Here is a 25,469-nt window from a genome sequence, read left to right on the forward strand (position 1 = left end):
TATAACCACTGCGTCTCCTATACAGCCTGCCTGCCTGCCTGATATCTGGGATGGATATTAGTCCTCAGAAGGACTGTTTGTTTGATTTTGCAGGCTTTAGAGACCCTACACTACCTATTTCGCAGTATAAATCTCTCCCTAGCTCAGCAGCACTCTCCCTACACTGTCTTATCCGGAGCGACTGTGTCCAAGATGGCGGCACCCGGTTTTAAATCCTCGAGGTGACGCTGTGCGGCCAGCCAATCACTGTAATGCCCACAACCAACATGGCTGCGGCATTACAGTGACTGGCTGGCAATCCCTGCATGTTCATTGGCTCTGTAAAGAGCGCCAAACATGCAGGGCGGAGACCCGAGCTCCCGCCCGAGTAACCTGAAAATGCTTGGTGCTCGCCGAACATCCCGAGTAGTGAGATGCTCGGGCGAGTACCGAGCAGTGTCGAGCATGCTCTCTCAACACTAGTGGTCAAGCATGTGCTATCACTCTATTCTAACGGGCATAAAAATGTCCTGTTCTCCTGATCAGTGGGGATCCCAGTGGTTGGATCTCAAAGATCTAAAAGTTATCACCTTTTCTATGGATAAGGGATAATTAATTGGAACCAGAACACCCATTTAAACTGCGCTATATGGAAAGGACAAGCTTAATTAGGACGACAAGCCCAATAAAAACTGTATCTGCCTTGAGGATGCAGATTTTTAACTTAATTATTTGCAGAGTACACAAGTCTGATTGGAAGGTAATTAGAAAATAAAAATGAAACAAGAAGGCAATAGGAATCCCCTAACATTTTGTGCAACATATGGCTTTCAAACTTTGCACCCAAAAAGAGGAATATTTTCATCATAATTCCTGAAGTTGCCCAACAACAAGGCAACAAATGTGACAATCCTAAGCTATTTTTGAAAAACATAAGTTTCAGAGTAATAGTAATTCGGAGCTGGAAGGACAACTGCTTGCAGTAAACACAAGTTTGGGCTTGGGGAGCTTGATTACATTGTAGTTTTTAATGACATAAGTAATTTTTATCACTGTATTCCATAGGAACACATAGAAAATGTAGGCCCGGTAACTTTGTAAGAAAGTAAAGTCATTTCAATCATCATTTCGAATTTGATAATCAACGCTTATTTATACGTAATGCCTATCTTTCAATATACAAAAATTATATTCCTTCAGGTAAAGATGCCAAGGAAATTTTGTTTAAGTAAAAAATATCTGGGAAATCAGTTAGTCCACTGTTGTAATGCAGATATCTGATCATTGCAAAGAAACAGCTGAATAATAATCTTTCCGGTAGATTATTATAGGCACCCTAAGTCCCTTTCACCCTAAAATGCCTTTCTGTCCTCACAGAACACTTCTTTCAATGTTTGAAAAGGCTGTCCTGAAAAATGTTTGATGTGTATTGAGATTAAGCTGTGTTTACACAATTTTCATTTTAGTCTGGCAGATTCCGACTGCTTGCAATGATAATTGTTTTGTGTACATGGGAAAAAAATAAATCCGGATGGGAAGAAATTGCTGCCATTATTAAGAAAATATATATAATGCAGTCTTTTAGTTTTGAAAGAAACATTGGATAAGTTAGTTTTTTCCTTTTTACTAATATTGTGTAGTCAATTTTTTTTAAAAATAGTATCAATAGCGTATACCTTTGTAATTGACAAAATCTGTAATAGGGCTTACCACTTATCTGTTTAAATCATTCAGAAGCAGTCCCAGATCTGTAGGTACCAGTTTTGTTATAGACCACCAACACTCAAAATAGATTTAGTAAAGGAGAGCGGCATATCCACATTGCTTAAAATGTAAAATTTTCTTTATTAGAATTCCATTAAAAAGATGTAAGAGATATTCACCAACAGATTGTTACTCATGGTGAATATCTCTTACGTCTTTTTATTGGAATTCTAATAAAGAAGATTTGACATTTTAAGCAAGTTGGATGAGCCATTCTCCCTTACTAAATTTATATCTTGGGATCAGTGACGTAACTAAAGTCTGATGGGCCCCAATGGAAGATTTGGGTTGCCCCCCCCCCCATTCTTATATATATATGTCCCTCATTCTTGTATATATGTCCCTCATCCTGGTATATATATCCCCCATCCTGGTACAGTGGGGAAAAAAAGTATTTAGTCAGCCACCAATTGTGAAAGTTCTCCCACTTAAAAAGATGAGAGAGCCCTGTAACTGACATCATAGGTAGACCTCAACTATGAGAGAGAAAATGAGAAAACAAATCCTGAAAATCACATTGTCTGATTTAGAAAGAAATTTTTTTTAAATTTTGGTGGAAAATAAGTATTTGGTCAATTACAAACAAGCAACAGTTCTTGCTCTCACAAACCTGTAACTTCTTCTTTAAGAGGCTCCTCTGTCCTCCACTCATTACCTGTAGTACTGGCACCTGTTTGAACTGGTTAGTAGTATAAAAGACACCTGTCCGCAACCTCAAACAGTCACACTTCAAACTCCACTATGGCGAAGACCAAAGAGCTGTCGAAAGACACCAGAAACAAAATTGTAGCCCTGCACCAGGCTGGGAAGACTGAATCTGCAATAGGCAAGCAGCTTGGTGTGAAGAAATCAACTGTGGGAGCAATAATTAGAAAATGGAAGACAAACAAGACCACTGATAATCTCCCTCGATCTGGGGCTCCACACAAGATCTCACCCCGTGGTGTCAAAATGATCTCAAGAACAGTGAGGAAAAATCCCGGAACCACACGGGGGGACCTAGTGAATGACCTACAGAGTGCTGGGATCAACATTACACAGGCTACGATCAGTAACACACTACTCCACCAGGGATTCAGATCCTGCAGTGCCAGACGTTTCCCCCTGCTTAAGCCATTACATGTCCGGGCATGTCAGAAGTTTGCTAGAGAGCATTTGGATGATCCAGAAGAGTATTGGGAGAATGTCATATGGTCAGATGAAACCAAAGTAGAACTGTTTGGTAGAAACAAAACACTTCGTGTTTGGAGGAGAAAGAATGCTGAGTTGCATCCAAAGAACACCATACCTACTGTGAAGCATGGGGGTGGCAACCTCATGCTTTGGGGCTGTTTCTCTGCCAAGGGACCAGGACGACTGATCCAAGTACATGAAAGAATGAATGGGGCCATGTATCATGAGATTTTGAGTGCAAACCTCCTTCCATCAGCAAGGGCATTGAAGATGAAACGTGGCTGGGTCTTTCAGCATGACAATGATCCCAAGGCAAAGTAGGAGTGGCTTCGTAAGAAGCATTTCAAGGTCCTGGAGTGGCCTAGCCAGTCTCGAGATCTAAACCCTATAGAAAACCTTTGGAGGGAGTTGAAAGTCCGTGTTGCCCAGCGACAGCCCCAAAACATCACTGCTGTAGAGGAGATCTGCATGGAGGAATGGGCCAACATACCAGCAACAGTGTGTGCCAACCTTGTGAAGACATACAGAAAACGTTTGACCTCTGTCATTGCCAGCAAAGGATATACAGTGGTGGCCAAAAGTATTGGCACCCCTGCAATTCTGTCAGATAATACTCAGTTTCTTCCTGAAAATTATTGCAATCACAAATTCTTTGGTATTATTATCTTCATTTAATTTGCTTGCAAGGAAAAAACACAAAAGAGAATGAAGCAAAAATCAAATCATTGATCATTTCACACAAAACTCCAAAAATGGGCCAGACAAAAGTATTGGCACCCTCAGCCTAATACTTGGTTGCACAACCTTTATCCAAAATAACTGCGAACAACCGCTTCCGGTAACCATCAATGAGTTTCTTACAATGCTCTGCTGGAATTGTAGACCATTCTTCTTTGGCAAACTGCTCCAGGTCCCTGATATTTGAAGGGTACCTTCTCCAAACTGCCATTTTGAGATCTCTCCACAGGTGTTTTATGGGATTCAGGTCAGGACTCATTGCTGGCCACCTTAGAAGTCTCCAGTGCTTTCTCTCAAACCATTTTATAGTGCTTTTGGAAGTGTGTTTTGGGTCATTGTCCTGCTGGAAGACCCATGACCTCTGAGGGAGACCCAGCTTTCTCACACTGGGCCCTACATTATGCTGCAAAATTTGTTGGTAGTCTTCAGACTTCATAATGCCATGCACACGGTCAAGCAGTCCAGTGCCAGAGGCAGCAAAGCAACTCCAAAACATCAGGGAACCTCTGCCATGTTTGACTGTAGGGACCGTGTTCTTTTCTTTGAATGCCTCTTTTTTTTTCCTGTGCACTCTATGTTGATACTTTTTCCCAAAAAGCACTACTTTTGTCTCATCTAACCAGAGAACATTCTTCCAAAACGTTTTAGGCTTTCTCAGGTAAGTTTTGGCAAACTCCAGCCTGGCTTTTTTATGTCTCGGGGTAAGAAGTGGGGTCTTCCTGGATATCCTACCATACAGTCCCTTTTCATTCAGACGCCGACGGATAGTACGGGTTGACACTGTTGTACCCTCGGACTGCAGGGCAGCTTGAACTTGTTGGAAGTTAGTCGAGGTTCTTTATCCACCATCCGCACAATCTTGCGTTGAAATCTCTCGTCAATTTTTCTTTTCCGTCCACATCTAGGGAAGTTAGCCACAGTGCCATGGGCTTTAAACTTCTTGATGACACTGCGCACGGAAGACACAGGAACATTCAGGTCTTTGGAGATGGACTTGTAGCCCTTAGATTACTCATGCTTCCTCACAATTTGGTTTCTCAAGTCCTCAGACAGTTCTTTGGTCTTCTTTTTTTTCTCCATGCTCAATGTGGTACATACAAGGACACAGGACAGAGGTTGAGTCAACTTTAATCTATGTTAACTGGCTGCAAGTGTGATTTAGTTATTGCCAACACCTGTTAGGTGCCACAGGTAAGTTACAGGCGCTGTTAATTACACGAATTAGAGAAGCATCACATGATTTTTCAAACAGTGCCAATACTTTTGTCCACCCCCTTTTTTAGGTTTGGTGTGGAATTATTTCCAATTTGGCTTTAGGACAATTCTTTTTGTGTTTTTTCATTGAAGACAAATTAAATGAAGATAATAATACCAAAGAATTTGTGATTGCAATCATTTTCAGGAAGAAACTGAGTATTATCTGACAGAATTGCAGGGGTGTCAATACTTTTGGCCACCACTGTATAACAAAGCATTGAGATGAACTTTTGTAATTGACCAAATACTTATTTTCCACCAAAATTTGAAAAAAATTTCTTTCCAAATCAGACAATGTGATTTTCAGGATATGTTTTCTCATTTTGTCTCTCATAATTGAGGTCCACCTATGATGTCAATTACAGGCCTCTCTCATGTTTTTAAGTGGGAGAACTTGCACAATTGGTGGCTGACTAAATACTTTTTTTCCCCACTGTATATGTCCCTTATTTTGGTCCCCATCCTGATATATATATCCCCCATCCTGATGTATGTCCCCCATTATGCCGCTATTCTTTAATGTATAGTAAAAAATAAATCATTATACTCACCATCCATCCGCTCCCCCTCCACACGGCATCCTCTTCTGAAGCCGGCAGGTGCCTTCAGCATGCAAGCAACAGGAGCGCATGATGTCACTGCCATGCACCCAAAGTCACGTGCACGCCTGTTACGCTCACGCCCGGACTGACTGGCGTGAGTGTGATTAGTGATCCCACTGTACCATGAACCGAGGAGTGCCTGGAGGAGCGTAACTAAGTATCAACCCGGTCCGACCAAGGTCGCACAGCGGCTCTGTCGACTCCGTGAACCAGGGAGGAACCGAGCAGAGGGACCAGGTGCTACTCCAGGTCAGACCCCGGTCAGAGCTGTTGACCCACACCGGGGAATGCAGGAACAGGCAGGTTAGCTGGTATGCAGACAGGTGGGTACTGGCCGGCACGGCTTGTATGACGGCAGGTGGGTACTTAGCAGGCACGGCTGGTATGAAGGCAGGTGGGTACTGGCAGGCCCGGCTGGTATGCAGACAGGCAGATACTGGCAGGTATGAACGCAAGCTGGATAGGGACCAGTACAGACTGGGATACAGGAACCGAGCCGCAGGTGCAGTGGACTAGCAGAGCAAAACCGCAGGAGCGGTGAACAAGCAGAGCGGAGCAAAACCGCAGGTGCGTTGAACAAGCAAAGCGGAGCAAAACCGCAGGTGCGGTGAAGAAGCAGAGCGGAGCAAAACCGCAGGTGCGGAGAACAAGCAGAGCGGAGCAAAACCGCAGGTGCGGTGAACAAGCAGAGCGGAGCAAAACCGCAGGTGCGGTGAACAAGCAGAGCAGAGAAAAACCACAGGTGCGGTAAACAAGCGGGGGCAGAGCGGAACCGCCAGAGCGGTGAACAAGCAGAGCAGAACAGAACAAGCAGAGCAGAACAGAACCGCAGGTGCAGTAAACAAGCGGAGCAGAGCGGAACCGCCGGAGTGGTGAACAAGCAGAGCAGAACAGAACCGCAGGTGCGGTAAACAAGCAGGAAGAGCGGAACCGCCGGAGCGGTGAACAAGCAGAGCAGAACAGAGCAGAAGGAGAAGGCAGACAGGACAGGGCTCTGTTCACATGGAACAGACTGGAAAATACAGGAAGATAGTTAGAACACAGGAGGTAGATACGGAGGCAGGGAAAGGGGACAAGCAGAACCAGATACACACAAGGTACTTACAATTAAGTAGCGAGTGGACACAAAACTCACAAACAGAAGTACAGAGACAACGAGTTGGAGTTAGGTGCAGGTTCAGACACTGCAGGCAAAGGGAAGGTACGGACATAGAGAGAAACAAGTAACGGGCTAGGACACTGTTCAGACAGGAACTGAACCGGGAACAAGGTACAGGAACGAGCCTGGGAACTCAGCCCCCAGGGTGGCGGAAACAGACTAGAAGTCAGAGATACAGGTAGCGACCCTGGGTACTCGGCCCCCAGGGTGGCGGAAACAGACTAGAAGTCACAGGTAAAGGAAAAGGCCCTGGGTACTCAGCCCCCAGGGTGGCGGACAGACTAGAGTCAGGACAGGACTTGGCACCTCAGTTGCAAAAGACAAACTGAGTGAAAGTGTTGCTCAGGCACCTCCTACTGGGTGGAGGGGGTTTAAGTATCCAGTGACTCACAGCAATAGGCTGTGGATGCCTTAGGACTGTGCACACAGTGGCTATAAGAAACAAGCAGAAAGCCGCGCCGACGCCATAAGCAATCAGACAAAAGACATGGACACAGCAAGTAGTGGAGCAAAGTGTGCAGCATGGACTGACAGGTAAGATTGCGGTCTTGCATGGTGGGAGGTGGTGCACCATGTAAGCACGCCGCCAGGGATGTTACAACGCCGATGTCAGATTCTGGCCTCTGATTGACCGGCAGCGTGTATTGAAGCGCACGGACCCTGAAGTATTTGCTGGTGTTGGTGGGCCCCTCACCTGCCGGGCCCGGTTGCGGCGGCAACCTCTGTGACCATGGTAGTTACGCCCCTGTTTGGGATGAAGCTTTGAGTGAAGGTTGATATACTGGCCATATTACTTAGATGTATATGAGATGAACCAGATAAATTTTGAGGGATCAGCCCACCATCTGATGTGTATCTCCAAGGTTTAGGAGCAACTGCAAACCCTGCACCGACTATAGGTGCGACACTGCTTACTTTACTCCCCTAATCCTACTGAGAATGCATGCATGATCTGCTAAGTTAAGTGTTCATGTTTATGGCAGGGTCTGGTGAGATTCTAGCCAGAAAGCATTTGTTTGTCAGCTATGTAGTGAGTATTCTCAGTCAAAAGGCAACCATACACATTAGAGGGCTGACAGCCGAATGATGTGCTGAATGGACAAAACTGCCATCTCAGCCTACTCTCTCATACATAGAAGAGCTCACTGGGCTGACCTGTATTTTCTATTATAAAGCCGCTGGCTGACATATCAGCCAGTGTCTTTTCTCCAGGAGACCAATGCGATCGACAGTCGGAAATTGGACATGCCTGATAAACATCTTGCCACCATCCTATTACACATTTGAATGTTGACAGAGCCTGTCGATATCGCCGGGTTTGACAAACATTAGACAAATTTGTAGACCTGCCTGAAGAAGGAGCTTCAGTGCTCTGAAAGCTTGCAAATATAATTTTTCTGGTATCACTCCTAGAATACTTTTGCCATTTTTGGGTATGAAAGTATTTACAGTTAGGTCCATATATATTTGGACAGAGAAAACATTTTTCTAATTTTGGTTCTAGACATTACCACAATGAATTTTAAACAAAACAATTCAGATGCAGTTGAAGTTCTGACTTTCAGCATTCATTTGAGGGTATCCACATTAAAATTGGATGAAGGGTTTAGGAGTTTCAGCTCCTTAACATGTGCCACCCTGTTTTTAAAGGGACCAAAATTAATTGGACAATTGACTCCAAGGCTATTTCCTGGACAGGTGTGGGCAATTCCTTCGTTATGTCATTCTCAATTAAGCAGATAAAAGGCCTGGAGTTGATTTGAGGTGTGGTGCTTGCATTTGGAAGGTTTTGCTGTGAAGTAAACATGTGGTCAAAGGAACTCTCCATGCAGGTGAAACAAGCCATCCTTAAGCTGCAAAAACAGAAAAAACCCATCCGAGAAATTGCTACAATATTAGGAGTGGCAAAATCTACAGTTTGGTACATCCTGAGAAAGAAAGAAAGCACTGGTGAACTCATCAATGCAAAAAGACCTGGGCGCCCACGGAAGACAACAGTGGTGGATGATCGCAGAATAATCTCCATGGTGAAGAGAAACCCCTTCACAACAGCCAACCAAGTGAACAACACTCTCCAGGAGGTAGGCGTATCAATATCCAAATCTACCATAAAGAGAAGAATGCATTAAAGTAAATACAGAGGGTTCACTGCACGGTGCAAGCCACTCATAAGCATCAAGAATAAAAAGGCTAGACTGGACTAAAAACATCTAAAAAAGCCAGCACAGTTCTAGAAGAACATTCTTTGGACAGATGAAACCAACATCAACCTCTACCAGAATGATGGAAAGAGAAAAGTATGGCGAAGGCGTGGTACAGCTCATGATCCAAAGCATACCTCATCATCTGTAAAACACGACGGAGCCAGTGTGATGGCTTGGGCATGCATGGCTGCCAGTGGCACTGGGTCACTAGTGTTTATTGATGATGTGACACAGGACAGAAGCAGCCAAATGAATTCTGATGTATTCAGAGCCATACTGTGTGCTCAGATGCAGCCAAATGCAGCCAAACTGATTGGTCATCGTTTCATACTACAGATGGACAATGACCCAAAACATAAAGCCAAAGCAACCCAGGAGTTTATTAAAGCAAAGAAGTGAAATTTTCTTGAATTGGCAAGTCAGTCACCTGATCTCTACCCAATTGAGCATGCATTTCACTTGTTAAAGACTAAACTTCAGACAGAAAGGCCCACAAACAAACAGCAACTGAAAACCACCGCAGTGAAGGCCTGGCAGAGCATCAAAAAGGAGGAAACACAGTGTCTGGTGATGTCCATGAGTTCAAGACTTCAGGCAGTCATTGCCAACAAAGGGTTTTCAGCCAAGTACTAGAAATGAACATTTTATTTACAATTATTTAATCTGTCCCATTACTTTTGGTCCCTTTAAAAACAGGGTGGCACAGGTTAAGGAGCTGAAACTCCTAAACCCTTCATCCAATTTTAATGTGGATACCCTCAAATGAAAGCTGAAAGTCTGAACTTCAACTGCATCTGAATTGTTTTGTTTAAAATTCATTGTGGTAATGTCTAGAACCAAAATTAGAAAAATGTTGTCTCTGTCCAAATATATATGGACCTAACTGTACATCAATTTTTCCTGTTAACATGGTACTACAATATAATTTTTTGTTGTACATCGCAACTTACTATCCAAACTATAACGTGTGCTGAAATATGATTCGATATGTATTTGGACCTGATTCTACCATTTTAATCACAGTGTATATGGGAACTTCAAAATGACAATACCTTTGATTTTCCAGACAGAGTCAGTGCTTGCTTGTAGTGGTGAATAGTTTGATTCAGATTTCCAAGGCAAAAGTATGTAGCACCCAACCCTTCACTTACAAGACATTGCCGTAGAAGGTCACCTGTCAACACAATTTTTTTTTTAGAAACTTTAGTAATAATTTTTGCAAACCATGAAAATATGGACTGGCTTTTTTTGTAAACCCATTCACCTATGCAAGCTTTTACACTAGTGTATTTCCCATTTAAAGGGAATGTATAATCAGCACGGTGGCTCAGTGGTTAGCACTAGTGTTGAGCCACCCCCGTAGTGTTCGAGTTCGGTTCGGTTCGTCGAACACCCGTGTGTTCGCCGAACTGTTCGTCGAACTGTTCGTCGAACACCTTCGAACACCGTTAAAACCAATGGCAGGCAAACAAAAACACATAGAAACACATAGAAAACACCTTCAAAGGTGTCCAAAAGCTGACAAATTGCTCAGAAGACACAACTAACACATGGAAAAGTGACAAGTACATATAGTCATGCGAAAAGAAAAGAGGTGGAGGAGTAAAAGGAGGGGGAGACACAGATATAGGCATGTCATGCCCTTCTAAAATCCAAAAAGTGAGAAGCCGAGACGGCCAGTCCGCTCCTGCCCGTGCCACCTCCGTGTCGCCGGGTTTGTGCCAGAGCCGCGGTGAACCCTGACGGCCAGCCCCCCTCTCCCAATACTGGTGCCTGTCCGCTGGTGGGTCGAGAGAGCCCCCCTGTGGTGGAGGCAGCTCTAAGCTTTTTAATTTAAATTGTCCCTCTAATTTGAATGAATACACTTTAAATCCATTTACAAGGATCTATTGGAGGGCAAGTCTCATGCCAGCAGCCGCGTAATTCCAGCTCCAGTAGCGTCCACTAAAGCTGCTGCAGTTAAAAAGCTTTTATAAGGATCGAGCTCGGCTGTCCACCGCAAGGCATCCTAGTGCCAGTCCCAGCCCCTATGCCTTGGGGTGCCTCCTGATGCTCTTCACTAAGTATCCCGTGGTCCCGAAGCATTTCCTTTGAAAAAATTAAGTGTCCAAACTACAGGTGGTGTAGCTTGCTTAACAGCCGGGATAATCCGCTGACTAGCAGACACTGCTACTAGGCACAAAGTATTTCCTGGGCTAGATGCAGTTAAAAATTTGTAAGTAGATACTCTCGTTGGATGCTGAGAAAGCATTCCATAGAGTCTCCTGGCACGCCATATATGATTCTCTTAAAAAGCTTGGGGTAGGGGTCTAGGGGACCCTTTTATAGCCAAAATCACGGCCCTGTATCACAATACGTCACCTAGGCTGAAGATAAATGGAACTGTAGCACCGAGGGCTCGGTTGCTACAGACGTATTGCACCTCACCCAGAGGTGTGATATCTCACTCTCAGATAAGGATGGAGTGTGGATCAGGACCCGACACCTGCATGCATTACACCACATTGCCGTGGGGCAGGGCGACCAATATGCCCCTGAGATGGGCACGACAGTCCCTGTCCCTGGCTGGAGTGGGGGGAGGGAACACTGAGGAAGGGGAACCCTGCAGTGCAGGAGCAGGGAGGAAGCAGTTCCTGGGTGCATTGAGAAGGGAGTATAAAAGGTGGGCACCATCTTAGTTCAGTGCAGAGAAGTCTGAGCAGAAGTGGCAGGGAGCAGGGGCTCTGCATGAGCTCTGCTCCGGAGGCGGGCCTAGTAACAGAGGCCCAGGCCTGCAAGAGGGAGAAGGAAGGAAGAGGAGCGGAGAAGGCTCCAGGAACGAGGAATGAAGGGATCCCAGGGGTGCGGACGGGCGAGTCGCCACCGCACGCCCGAATCCACCTGCGTGGAGGGGTCAGGCCAAAGGGGGAGACCGGTCCCCGAACTAGTGGAGGCAGGAAACGACCCTCAGCTAGAAACCGGAGGCTCTGACATTTTATGTGGCGCAGCCCCTTGCTCCACCCGCTAGGAAGGCACCACATAGGGTCAGGGAAACTGGCGCCAAGTTTACCAAGAGGAGGCCCGAGGCAGCCGGACAGAAGTGTTGGTAAGAAAGGCCAGACAAAGGACACACAAAGGGGGTCCTGTGAAGCGCTCCAAAGTTATCTGGGAGTTGTCTGAGCCCCTCACCTGGTGAGCACAGTACGACGTGGGCAGCCGTTACCTGCAGACGTGGTCTGGATAATAAGAACTGTGAGTAAAGGCCCTGAACTGCATCACTGACTCCGTGTCGTTACTGCTGCTGCCCTGCACCATCACCCCCATCCTCCGCATACACTGCCCTGAGGCTATACTCCTCCCGTGGGGAGTTATGCTACGCTCTGCTGCACCCACAACACCAGCCTTAGCGGTCTGCCCTGTAGCGGCGGTTCACTCTGACCGCAATCCACGGGTGGCGTAGTCGGACATTTAAACATCAAAACCACATAAATAGTTCCGCCACTGGTTTGACCGCCCTGAGCCACGGAACCGGATCGCCGCCACGAAGACTACAACCACCAGCATCCACCAAAAAGGGTCCGGCTCCGGGTGTCCCAAGGCCCAGGGGGTGCGTCAGAACATTTTCATCACCTTTCACAATCACCAATGGGACAAGGCAGGGATGTCCTCTGTCCCCTCTCTTATACATCCTAGTGACGGAGCACCTGCTCTCATCAATTCGCCATAACCCCAATATTAGGTGGATTGAGGTGGGAGGCACCGAGTACAAGTGCTCTCTATTTGCTGATGATGTCCTAGTATATATCACTCAATCACATATATCCATCCCTGCTGTTATGGCTGAAATAGATCACTTTGTTACATGGTAAAATTTTAAAATCAATGCAGCGAAGTCTGAGGCCCTCGATGTCTCCCTCCCTAAATCCATATAGGATTCCATCCAGTCCAACTTTCCCTTTGCCTGGCCCTCACAGGGTATCAAATACTTAGGAATTCCTATTCATAGAGACCTCTCCCATCTATGTTATCTTAATTTTGGGCCCTTTATTGAACAATTCCATACAGACCACGGTTGGCAAGTTAGAACTGTAAGATTCACTACGTGAACCACTGGTGTTTTGTGGAAAAGCACATGTACACCGCGTTCCAAATTATTATGCAAAAAGTGTTTAGGAGTGATATGGGAAGAATTTGTTTGTTTGTCAGTTAAACTCATTGATGGTGATGTGTGTCAGGGCTCTTTATATCACTGTAAGCAATTGCAGACACCTGTGCTAATTAGTTTGGCAGGTGTGTCCAATGAAAGGCAAGACTACTTAAGAAGGCTCTCTCACATTATTAAGCAGCCTACATTTTCTGCCAAAATGGGAAAGAAAAAGGATGTGTCGGCTGCTGAGAAGCAACAAATTGTGGTGTGTTTAGGTCAAGGCATGACTACAATCAACATTGTGCGATGATCAGGATGAAGTGTCTTGGCAATCAAGAAGTATGTAGCTGATTCACAGTACACACGTGTGCGTGCTGATAAGGGCAAATTGAGGACTCTTTCCTACAGGCAATTACGTCAGGTTGAAAGAGCAGCGGCAAAAAAGCCTTGTCATAGCAGCAGACAAGTTTTTGAAGCTGCTTGTGCCTCCAACGTCCCCCGAACAACAAGATGCAGGGTCCTTCAGAGGTTTGCAGCTGTGCATACGCCATCCTGTCGACCTCCTCTATCCACTTCACACAAGCAGAAACGGCTCCAGTGGGCCAAACATTACATGAAGACTGATTTCAAAACTGTTTTGTTCACGGATGAGTGCCGTGCAGCGCTCGATGGTCCAGATGAATGGAGTGGAGGATGGCTGGTTGATGGACACCCCACGCAAACACGGCTACAGCGCCAACAAGGAGGAGGTGGAGTAATGTTTTGGGCTGGAATCATGGGGAGAGAGATTGTCGGCCCCTTTAGGATCCCTGAAGGCGCTAAAGATGAACTCCATAATGTATGTGGATTTTCTCAAACAGCACTTCCTGCCATGGTTCAAGAAGAAGAACCGTGTATTTCACAGCAAGATCATTTTTCTGCATGATAATGCACCATCTCATGCTGCACATAAAACATCTGCATCTCTGGCTGATATGGACATAAAAGGGGACAAACTTATGGTGTGACCCCCATGCTCCCCTGACCTCTACCCCATTCAGAACCTTTGGAGCATCATTAAAAGGAGTGTCTATGATGGCGGGAGGCAGTTCACATCTAAGCAACAGCTCTGGGAGGGTATTCTGTCCTCATGCAAAACAATTGAAGCAGAAACCATCCAAAACCTGACAAATTCAATGGACGAGAGAGTTCAGAAGCTCCTTTCGAACAAGGGGTCCTATGTGAAAATGTAACATCACCTAGAATAAAGTTTTGAGTTGAAAACTGTTTGATTTCAGTTTCTAACAACCTGCTAATGCTTATAATTTCAAAAATGACCATTTTTTTGGTCTTTATTAAAATGAAAAGGTTGATCGAAAAGTTTGGGGGATCTAAGAGTGTGGCAACCCAGTAGTCATGATTACTTCGAATTCTGACAATATGAGGGTCATGCTGCAGGTAGTGCAGCAAGAAGGCACTTATGTGTCTTGCGCATCTCGGAGCCCCAAAATTATTTTCCGGGCTAGATGCAGCTAAAAATTATTTTTAATTTTAAATCTGGTGAAGCTTATTATAGATGGCCTAATAGGATCAGTGCTGCACACTGCTACAAAGCCCAAATTATTTTCCAGTCAAGATACAGATAAACATGATTAGTAATTTGAAAGCTTAAAACGGTTGGTAGGGTGATTTTAACCAATCATCAAGCTTTTACTCTCCCCAGGATGACACAGGGGTAGAAAAGTCGTTTCGGATCCATGATTTGTTCATCTTTATGAACGTGAGTCTGTCTACATTATCAGTGGAGAGCCGCGTGCGCTTATCTGTCAGCACACCACCAGCAGCGCTGAACACACGTTCAGACAGAACGCTGGCTGCGGGGCATGACAAGATCTCCAAGGCGTAAGTGGCTAGCTCCGGCCATTTATCCAGATTGGAAGCCCAAAAAGAGCAAGGGTCCAGTGACACAGTCGTGGCTTCAATGTTTACTTGGAGATACTCCTGTACCATCGTCTCTAGGCGTTGACTATGTGTCAGACTTCTTGTCTCCTGTGGCCTTGCAAAGGATGGGCTAAAAAAGTGGTGAAATGATTCCGCAAAATTGATGTTACCAGCAGATACTGTGGTTCTGTTACGGTTTGAGTGCTGAACACTTGACGGTCCCACGGTTGGCAAGTTGGAACTGTGAGATTCACTACGTGCACCACTGGTATTTTGTGGAAAAGCACATGTAAGATTCTGCAACAGTCTCTGCTGATACTCCTGCATGCGTGCATCCCTTTCTATGGCAGGAATAATTTCTGCAAATTTACTTTTGTACCGGGGATCTAACAGTGTGGCAACCCAGTAGTCAGGATTATTTCTAATTCTCACAATTCGAGGGTCATGTTGCAGGTAGTGCAGCAAGAAGGCACTCATGTGTGTTGCGCATCCAGGAGCACCAAGTCCCTGTTGTGTTGGTGGCGAGGTAACAATCATGCTTCCTTCCTCTGTCCTCTCCCCCCAACCTCGCACAACAGAAATGTGATCAAGGTCTCCCTCATCTGATGAGTCTTCCATCAGTTCGTCCTCCACTTCTTCCTGGGCTCCTGCACCTTCCTCACTAGTTTGGCTGCTACCATGCGCCCTGGTTAAACCATCTCCCCCACCCTCACATGCCTGCCGCCTTGGTGCTGCCGACCGTCTGGACCTTGCAGATGTTAGCCCTTCCGCATACAACTCCTCCTCCTCTACTTCCTCCACCTCCTCTTGTGCCACCACCTGACTCCGAATTCTGTTTAACATGTGCTCCAGCATGTAAATCACCGGAATAGTCATGCTGATAATGGCATCGTCAGCACTAAACATCTTCGTCGCCATTTCAAAACTGTGCAGAAGGGTGCATAGGTCCCTGATCTGAGACCACTCCTCCAGCGTGATTTGCCCCACCTCTGAATCTCGTTGGCCCAGGCTATACGTCAGAACGTATTGCACCAGGGCTTGTCGGTGCTGCCACAGTCGCTGCAACATGTGCAGAGTTGAATTCCACCAGGTAGGCACATCGCATTTTAGCCGGTGAAGTGGCAGGCACTACGACTTCTGTAGAGATGTAAGTCGCTGAGCTGCGGGATGCGAATGGCGGAAGTGAGCACACAGCGACCGTGCCCTCTGCAGAAGGCCATCTAGTCTGGGATAGTGGGCTAAAAATTGCTGGACAACCAGGTTCAACACGTGAGCCATACAAGGCACGTGTGTGACATTGCCCCGGCGAAGGGCCGCACCCAGGTTTGCAGCATTGTCGCACACGGCCTTCCCTGGTTTCAGGTCCAGTGGAGACAACCATTCATGAAATTGGTTCTCCAGAGCTGACCACAACTCCTCAGCTGTGTGACTCACATTTCCCAGACATTTCAATGTAAAAACCGCCTGATGACGTTGAGCCCTACTGCCAGCATAGTAAGGAGGTGTGCAGGATCCCTTCTGCGCAGTTAGAAAGCTTGTGGCATGACCAGACAGGCTTTGGGTGCAGGTGGAAGACCGAGAGGAGGTTGAGGAGGCAGAAGCAGTGGAGGAAAAATGACATAAAGAGGATTGACGCACAACTCGTGGGGACGGCAAGACTTGGACAGCAGCCCCTTGTCCTGCTGTCACCATAGTTACCCAGTGCCCAGTCAGCGACATGTAACGCCCCTGTCCATGCCTACTCGTCCAAGTGTCTGTGGTGAAATGCACCCTGTCACACACAGAGTTTCTCAAAGAAGCGGTGATGTTGTGTGCGACATGCTGGTGGAGCGCAGGCACACCTTTCTTTGAGAAGTAGTGCCGACTGGGCATCTGGTACTGGGGCACTGCGACGGACATAAGGTCTCGAAAATCCTCTGTGTCCACCAGGCGGAAAGGCAGCATTTCTGTAGCCAAGAGATTGCAGATGGTGAAATTCAACCTCTTAGCTTTCTCATGGCTAGGAGGAAATGGTCTTTTACTTGTCCACATCTGAGGGACCGAGGGCTGGCTATTGTGCTTAGACGGGGTTGATAAGGGTGTCCCCGGCAAACTGCCGGTCTGTGAGGAAGATGCAGGCGGACATGTTAGGTTGCCTTGATCCAAAGGTGGTGCTATCGATGTCGGACAGCGCTCAAGACCAGCTGGTGTTGCCACCTCCAAAGAAAATGATGACCTGCCAATCACGCTGGCTGTTGCGGGTAAAGAGGTGGCAGGTCTGCGCCCCAAAACAGGTGTGACTGCTGTCCCCCCAGTCACAGAGGATGAAGAGGCCGCGGATGCACAAGATATGGCAGACGGTGGTTGGCCCGGCCGGCTAGACCGCATTGTAGCACACTGAGCTTCCCACTGCAACTTATGCTTCATGTCCATGTGCCGGTTCATGCATGAAGTACTCAAACTATGTATTTTTTGGCCTCTACTTAGCTTTTGCTGACAAATGTTACAGATAACACGAGTTGGGTCATCTTTATCGATCTGAAAAAATGCCCAGGCTATGCAAGGCTTAGCACCCATGCGACCTGAAGAGCCACCACGACTTGTGGTGAGAGGCAGAGTTGTGTTTGAGGATGCAGTTGTTGACGTGCTTCCAGTACTACGTCTCTGTCCAGGAAGGCGCAACCTGACCTCGTCGTCACTAGCATCTTCCTCCACCTCCTCTGCTGACCTCATCTCTTGGCTGACTGTGGGTTGACAGTAAGTGGGATCTCCGACCTCATCATCATCACCCTGTGCGTTATCACACCCGTCGTCCTCAGAGCCAACCTGTTCCTGCCCTGACAAAAAACTAAAGTTGTCGCTCCAATCAGGTATTTGAGTCTTATCATCGTCTTCCTCATTGTCTCCACCAACAGGAGTTACAGTTTGGGAATGAGGGTCTACATTATGGTCAGAACCTTCTGCGTCTGGTCCTGGATCCGACTCATAAAGATTCTGGGCATCAGTGCAGATCATTTCCTCGTCTGGATTCACAGAAGCGCTGGAGTCGACCTCTGATTCCCAGGCTATAGTATGAGTAAACAGCTCTGCAGACTCAACCATCTGTTCTACCTCATACTCAGACGGGCAGCTGGAGATTTGGGAGCTGTGAGGAAGCAAGTGCGATTTGGGTGACACCTTTGAGGACTGGAGTATTTGTGATGTTGAAGTTGATGTGGAGGAGAGCCCACTTAAAGGAGCACTTGATATCCGTTGAAGCACCTGCTGTTTTTGTGCCTCATCTGGAATTTGTAGCGATTGGCGTGGCCGTAAGAAAGGGATCTTATCACATTGTCCGCTAAAAGAAGTAGACATTTTAGTTTGGCTGGAAGATGGTCTTTCTTCTGCACCTACCCCACGGACACAACCTTTTTTCCCCTTCCCAACACGCCTATTCCCCTTTCCACCAGCAGCAGGCCTTTTTCCACTCATTTTGGTGGTTAACTAATTCACAACTCTGGAGTTGTTTGCACAAAAAAACAATGGATGGTAACCGAGCAGAGCTGAGTGGCCAAACTGTGGTATTAGGCCAAAACTATTGGCTGGGTTAGATGCAGAAAAAAATTATTTTTAATTTGCAACCTGATGGAGGTCAGTATAGATGGACTAATAGACCAAGTCCCACACACCGCTAGAAGCCCAAATATTTTTTCAGAGCTAGATGCAGAAAAAAATTATATTCAATTTGCAACCTGCTGGACGTCAGTATAGAAGGACTAATAGAACAAGTCCCACACACTGCTAGAAGCCCAAATATTTTTTCAGAGCTAAATGAAGAAAAAAATTATTTTTAATTTGCAACCTGATGGAGGTCAGTATAGATGGACTAATAGACCAAGTCCCACACACTGCTAGAAGCCCAAATATTTTTTCAGAGCTAGATGCAGAAAAAAAATATTTTTAATTTGCAACCTGATGGAGGTCAGTATAGATGGACTAATAGACCAAGTCCCACACACCGCTAGAAGCCCAAATATTTTTTCAGAGCTAGATGCAGAAAATTTTTTTATTCAATTTGCAACCTGATGGAGGTCAGTATAGATGGACTAATAGACCAAGTCCCACACACTGCTAGAAGCCCAAATATTTTTTCAGAGCTAGATGCAGAAAAAAATTATTTTTAATTTGCAACCTGATGGAGGTCAGTATAGATGGACTAATAGACCAAGTCCCACACACTGCTAGAAGCCCAAATATTTTTTCAGAGCTAGATGCAGAAAAAAATTATTTTTAATTTGCAACCTGATGGAGGTCAGTATAGATGGACTAATAGAACAAGTCCCACACGCTGCTAGAAGCCCAAATATTTTTTCAGAGATAAATGAAGAAAAAAATTATTTTTAATTTGCAACCTGATGGAGGTCAGTATAGATGGACTAATAGACCAAGTCCCACACACTGCTAGAAGCCCAAATATTTTTTCAGAGCTAGATGCAGAAAAAAATTATTTTTAATTTGCAACCTGATGGAGGTCAGTATAGATGGACTAATAGACCAAGTCCCACACACCGCTAGAAGCCCAAATATTTTTTCAGAGCTAGATGCAGAAAAAAATTATATTCAGTTTGCAACCTGATGGAGGTCAGTATAGATGGACTAATAGAATGATGCTATGCCCAAAAGATTTTACTTCACTAGGTGCAGTAAAAAAATTGGTATTCTATACACAGGTGGTATATCTTGCAACACAGATAGGCTACTCCACTGACTAACACACTCTGCAATAGGCCAAAAAGGATTAGCTTTGCTAGATTCAGCCAAATGCTGTGAAAAAAACTTGCACAGCACTGGCACAGACCTGCCTGGCAAAAACTGATAGGAACTGATGTAACCTAGTCCTGAAAAGGACTCCAATTACAATTAGTCTTTACTCCCACAATCTATCTATTTAAGAGCACAGACCTGCCTGATAAAAGTCGTAGGAAATGCTGTAACCTAGTCCTTAAAAGGACTGCAATCACAAATATTCCCTACTCCCAAGCTATCTGTATATTTGTGCGAAAATTGGCTTGAAATTAACAAGGTATAGCGCACACAGCAACAGCGGTGCCGTCTAACACGCAGCTGCAGCAGTGAGAAAATGGTGGCGACGGGGAAAATGGCTTGGTCTTATAGGGCAAGGACATGTGACATACACTGCCAATCACACATGCCCTTGCTTGTGTGAAAAAAAGCACTTCGCTCCGTGTGTGCGCTGCTGATAGGCTGACAGATTGCACCTCCCCACTGCAAATGCGGGAAAGAGAAAAAAAAATGGAGATCTTCATTGTTCCTGCAGAGATCCATCCCCTGCCCCTCCCCCCGCCCCGCTGTACACTCAAACTGCGTATTAACATTAATTTTCATCATTACTGAGAAAAAATCCAGTTATGATTTTGGTGCACGAACAGTTATCGAACATAACCTCGAACAGCCGAATTTTTCTCAAATTGTTCGTGTTCGCCGACCGGCTCGAACACCGCCCAAAACAGCTCGAATTTGAGATTGGCGAACAGTTCGAGTAGAACAACGCTCATCTCTAGTTAGCACTGCAGCCTTGCAGCCCTGGAGTCCTGGGTTCAAATCCCACCAGGGACAACATCTGCAAGGAGTTTGTATGTTCTCCCTGTGTTTGCATGGGTTTCCTCCGGGTTCTTTGTTTTCTCCCACACTCCAAAGACATAGTGATAGGGAATGTAGATTGTGAGCCCCGATGGGGACAGTGACGATATTGTCTGTGAATTGTAAAGCGCTGCAGAATATGTTGGTGCTATATAAATAAGAAGATTATTATTATTAATCAAAAAATTATCTATTGTTTAGGTTTTCATGTTACACATTTTTAAAACATTGTTATAATTTTTTTTTTTAATTTACCATATCACTATCTATACAAAATCTTGCAATTTCCAGACTGGCCACTAAGCCTAGTACTAGACTCATATTTGCTGTTCTTTTCAGCAGCAACAATAGATTAGCTCTTACCCGATATACTTGTACACTAGTATTTTCTGGGCTTGATCTAACCTGGCAAAGGGTCATTGTGAAGGGAAGGGAAGAAGGTGAGCTCTTACAACACTTATTGTGAATGGTGGATCCTTTGACTTCTACTGTATATAGAGAATCATAGAATGTTAGAGTTGGAGGGGACCTCCAGGGTCATCTAGTCCAACCCCCAGCTCAATGCAGGATTTACTAAACCATCTCAGACAGATGTCTGTCCAGCCTCTGTTTGAAGACTTCCATTAAAGGAGAACTCACCACCTTTCGTGGCAGCTTGTTCTACTCATTGATCACCCTCACTGTCAAAAAGTTTTTTCTAATATCTAATCTGTATCTTCCCCCATTCAGTTTCATTCCATTGCTTCTAGTCTTTCTTTGTGCAAATGAGAATAAAGCTGATTCCTCTATAGTGTGACAGCCTTTGAGATATTTGTAGACAGCAATTAAGTCTCCTCTCAGTCTTCTCTTTTGCAAGCTAATTATTCCCAAATCCTCTAACCGTTCCTCATAGGACATTGTTTGCAGACCAGTCACCATTCTGGTCGCTCTTCTGCTTCTATTAATGCAGCACAGAATTGTGTTAGCCTTTTTTTCTGCTGCATCACACTGCTGACTCATGTTCAGTCTATGATCTATTAGTATACCTGTCTTTTTCACATGTGCTGTTGCTTAGCCCTATCCCTCCCATTCTGTATATGCTTTCTTCATTTTTCTTGCACAGATGAAGGACTTTGCATTTCTCCCTGTTAAAAAACATTCAGTTACTTGCTGCCCACTGCTCCAGTTTGTTTTGATCTTTTTGAATCCTCTCTCTCTCTCTCCTCTAGTATTAGCTATCCCTCCTAGCTTTGTGTCATCAGCAAATTTAATCAGTTTACCCTTAATTCCTTCATCTAAATCAGTGATAAAGATGTTGAACAACACAGGGCTCAGGACAGAGCCTTGTGGTACCCCACTTGAGACATTATTCCAACTGGATGTGCAACCATTTACGACCACTGTTTGGGTCCGATCACTAAGCCAGTTATGAATCCACCTAATAGTTGCCTTGTCCTTTCCATAGTTTGTCATTTTTTCAATAAGGATAGTATGAGAAACTTTGTCAAATGCTTTGCTGAAGTCAATATATACTATATCTACTTTGTTTCCCTGATCCACCCAGTTAGTGATTCTGTCATAGAAGGAAATTAAGTTAGTTTAACATGACTTATTAGTTACAGACCCATGCTGGTTCTAATTAATCACTACATTCTCATAAACATGTTGTTTAATAATTTGTTCAAAGATCTTTCCTGGTATAGAAGTAAGTCTCAAAAGCCTAAAGTTCCCTGGGTCCACCTTCTTCCCCTTTTTGAAGATAAGGACAACATTCGCTCTTCTCCAGTCTTCTGGGATTTCTCCTGTTCTCCAAGAATTTTCATAGATTATGTAGAGTGGTTCAATAATTTCCTCTGCTATCTCCTTCAGTACCCTAGGATGTAATTCATCTGGACCTGGAGACTTGAATTCATTTATGTTAGCTAAGTATTTCCTCACTATCTCTCTGTTTATAGATAGTGTAGATGCTTCTATTCCTTCAATAGTACAGTGAAGATCAGTTGATGTTACATTTACTTTCTTAGAGGACACAGAAGCAAAATAGGAATTTAAAAGTTTGGTCTTCTCAGCATTATTTTTTACCACTTTACCATTTTCATCCTGTAAAAATACTATAGCATTTTTGACATACCCCCAGTAGTTCTCATACTTTGCACTGACGAGGGCCAACAGCCCAAAACACCGTGTCTGCAAATTGAGATTCTGATTTGGCTTTTATCCTAAGTCATATTGCACGACTCATTAAAGGGTTGATTGTGACTTGTAGGATTGCTGCTTTCAATCCGTGGCGCTATAGAGTACAAGTCCTCTTTTTCTCTGAAGAGGCAATTTGCATATTAAATTTCCCAGAGGAGCATTGCATGGCGAATAAGCCTCCTTACCTTGACGTGCCAGAGCTGGTGTGTCACTCTCCATAAGGAGAAACATTACGCCTTAGACCTCAGTCCAGAGTCTCTCACCTAGCCAAATCAGTTCTCATACTTTGCACTGATGAGGGCCAAACAGCCTGAAACACTGTGTCTGCAAATTGAGATTCTGATTTGGCTTTTATCCTAAGTCATATTGCACGACTTGTTAAAGGGTTGATTGTGACTTGTAGGATTGCTGCTTCCAATAGGTGGTGCTATAGAGTACAAGTCCTCTTTTTCTCTGAAGAGGCAATTTGCATATTAAATTTCCCAGAGGAGCACTGCATGGCGAATAATCCTCCTTACCTTGACGTGCCAGAGCTGATGTGTCACTCTCTATAAGGAGAAACGTCACCCCTTAGATCTCAGTCCAGAGCCTCTCACCTAGCCAAATCAGTTCTCATACTTTGCACTGATGAGGGCCAACAGCCCGAAACACCGTGTCTGCAAATTGAGATTCTGATTTGGCTTTTATCCTAAGTCATATTGCACGACTCGTTAAAGGGTTGATTGTGACTTGTAGGATTGCAGCTTCCAATAGGTGGTGCTATAGAGTACAAGTCCTCTTTTTCTCTGAAGAGACAATTTGCATATTAAATTTCCCAGAGGAGCATTGCATGGTGAATAAGCCTCCTTACCATGATGTGCCAGAGCTGGTGTGTCACTCTCCATAAGGAGAAACGTTACCCCTTTGACATACCCCAAAAATCCTTTCTTATTGCTTTTGGTGTCTCTTGCAAACCTTAATTCGTTATCAGATTTAGCTAATCTGATGCATGCCTTGCAGGTTCTGCAGACAGCATTATATTCTTTTCATGATATGCCTCCCTCTTTGCATTTGACAAACATTTCTTTCTTCCTTTTTAGCATGTGTTAAAGTTCTGTGTTCATCCATCCTGGTTTTCTTAAATGCTTCCTATTCTTCCCTCTTTTAGGGATTGTTAACAATTGTGCTTTGAGAATCTAATTTTTCAAAATTTCCCATTCTTCCTGGACATTTCTGTACTAAAGGACATCCAGCCATTGGATCCCCCCTATCCTCTTTCTGAGTCCCTTAAAATCTGCCTTTCTGAAGTACAACCTTAAAGTCTGACTCTTCATAGGTCTTCCTCCTCTAGTCATCCAAAATTCTATGATAGTGTGGCACCCCACAGTCCGGTTGCCGCATTGCCTCCTTTACAGGATGTGATGCTATGCCTGGAAGCAAGGAGGGTTCCCCTTATCAGGTAACACCAGCATCCAACACTTTTCCAGGCTCCAGACCAGAAGGGGGAGCTCTAACCCGATTTCAGGGGAGCTTCCCCTTTAAATTGGGGTCCAGAGGTGGGGGTTAGGAGAGTCAGTTGGAGATGGAGGAGAATCAGTTGGAGATGGAGGAGAGTCAGTTGGGGACGGAGGAGAGCGAGTGAGAGATGAGGGAGAACCTGGGGAGGGGAGCTGTGACCAAGCAGTGACTGGAGTCCGTGGTTGCTCGGGTACTGATGTCCCGGCAGCTAAATCCGGAGGGCAGGAGACAGCAGGTCTCCTGGCCCCACCAAACACCCGGTGGCTCAGCAGCATACTAGGGCCCGGAGCCGCCACGAAGGAGCGACACCTGTAAAAGGCTCGAGCTGCCTGCCATACGGGCTAGGATTTAACGATCACTCAGGAAAGAGGGCCGCAGCATAGCTTTAGGCAGCAGGGCCAAAGAGGATAGCGCAGAAGGAAGGCCTACAACCCCACCTGGCAAGGTGGATCCCAAATTACTTCTAGGCTGCTCAGATCTCCATTACCTTCTGTTACCAGTGCCCCGGTCTGCACCATCAAACATCAAGCAAAGGTAGAGGAAACCACCGTTCCTGTGTCGTCTGGTCATTATCTGCACCCTCAGTCCTCCAACCCAATATCCACAACCCCCTACATAAACCGCACCGGTAGCCCTGGGGCCTCGCTCTACCCGTGGCGAGCAAATCCATCCCTGCTGCATCATCAACGGCCCCAGCGGTCTCTATCAGCAGCGGCGGCCACTTAGAGCCGCATACCACTGGTGGCGTCACAAAACTTTTCCCCTAAATAAACTGTCCTTTTTATTGACCGCCCAGGGCTCCGGACCGGGTCACGCCCCAGTGACTATCCCAAGGAACCGACCGACCCAGTGGCGAGTACCCCACGGTCCTAGGGGGCGCGTCAACAGCATGATTGCTGCTTCCTAGGGTCCCAGCCACCCTTACCCCTTCAACCATTTCCTCCTCCTTTATGAAGATTAGATCCAAGGTAGCAGATCCCCTTGTTTACCTTTTGGAAGATAAAGTTGTCAGCAAGAGAGGATAAGAATTTGCTGGACCTATTACTTTTGCCTGAGAGAGATTCCGAACAAATGTCTGGATAGTTGAAATCTCCCATGAGATGCATAAAGAGTTAATCTATATCTTCAGCTTGCCCAGGTGGCCTGTAGTAAATGCCTACAATGGTGTCCTTTCCGTTGTTCTCTCCTTGTATTCTTACCCAAACAGTTTCCACAGAACTCCCAGTCTCTGAAGCTTTAATCTCTGTGGAGATATA

General features: G+C 45.3%; 1 protein-coding gene across 5 annotated transcripts in view; it reads right to left on the reverse strand.

Annotated features, from left to right (window-relative positions):
• LOC141166361 (tetratricopeptide repeat protein 24-like) overlaps window positions 1–25,469 on the reverse strand; it is a 286,609-nt gene that overhangs the window by 52,630 nt on the left and 208,510 nt on the right. For all 5 annotated transcript variants that reach the window (XM_073652970.1, XM_073652972.1, XM_073652971.1 and 2 more), the window contains one exon: window positions 9,929–10,050. In XM_073652970.1, the coding sequence (XP_073509071.1) occupies window positions 9,929–10,050 (122 nt within the window). The remainder of the gene's footprint in view (window positions 1–9,928; window positions 10,051–25,469) is intronic.

The sequence above is a fragment of the Phyllobates terribilis genome, unplaced genomic scaffold (genome assembly GCF_046119375.1).
Source record: "Phyllobates terribilis strain yellow unplaced genomic scaffold, ASM4611937v1 Scaffold_11__3_contigs__length_659146591, whole genome shotgun sequence".
NCBI lineage: Eukaryota > Metazoa > Chordata > Amphibia > Anura > Dendrobatidae > Phyllobates > Phyllobates terribilis.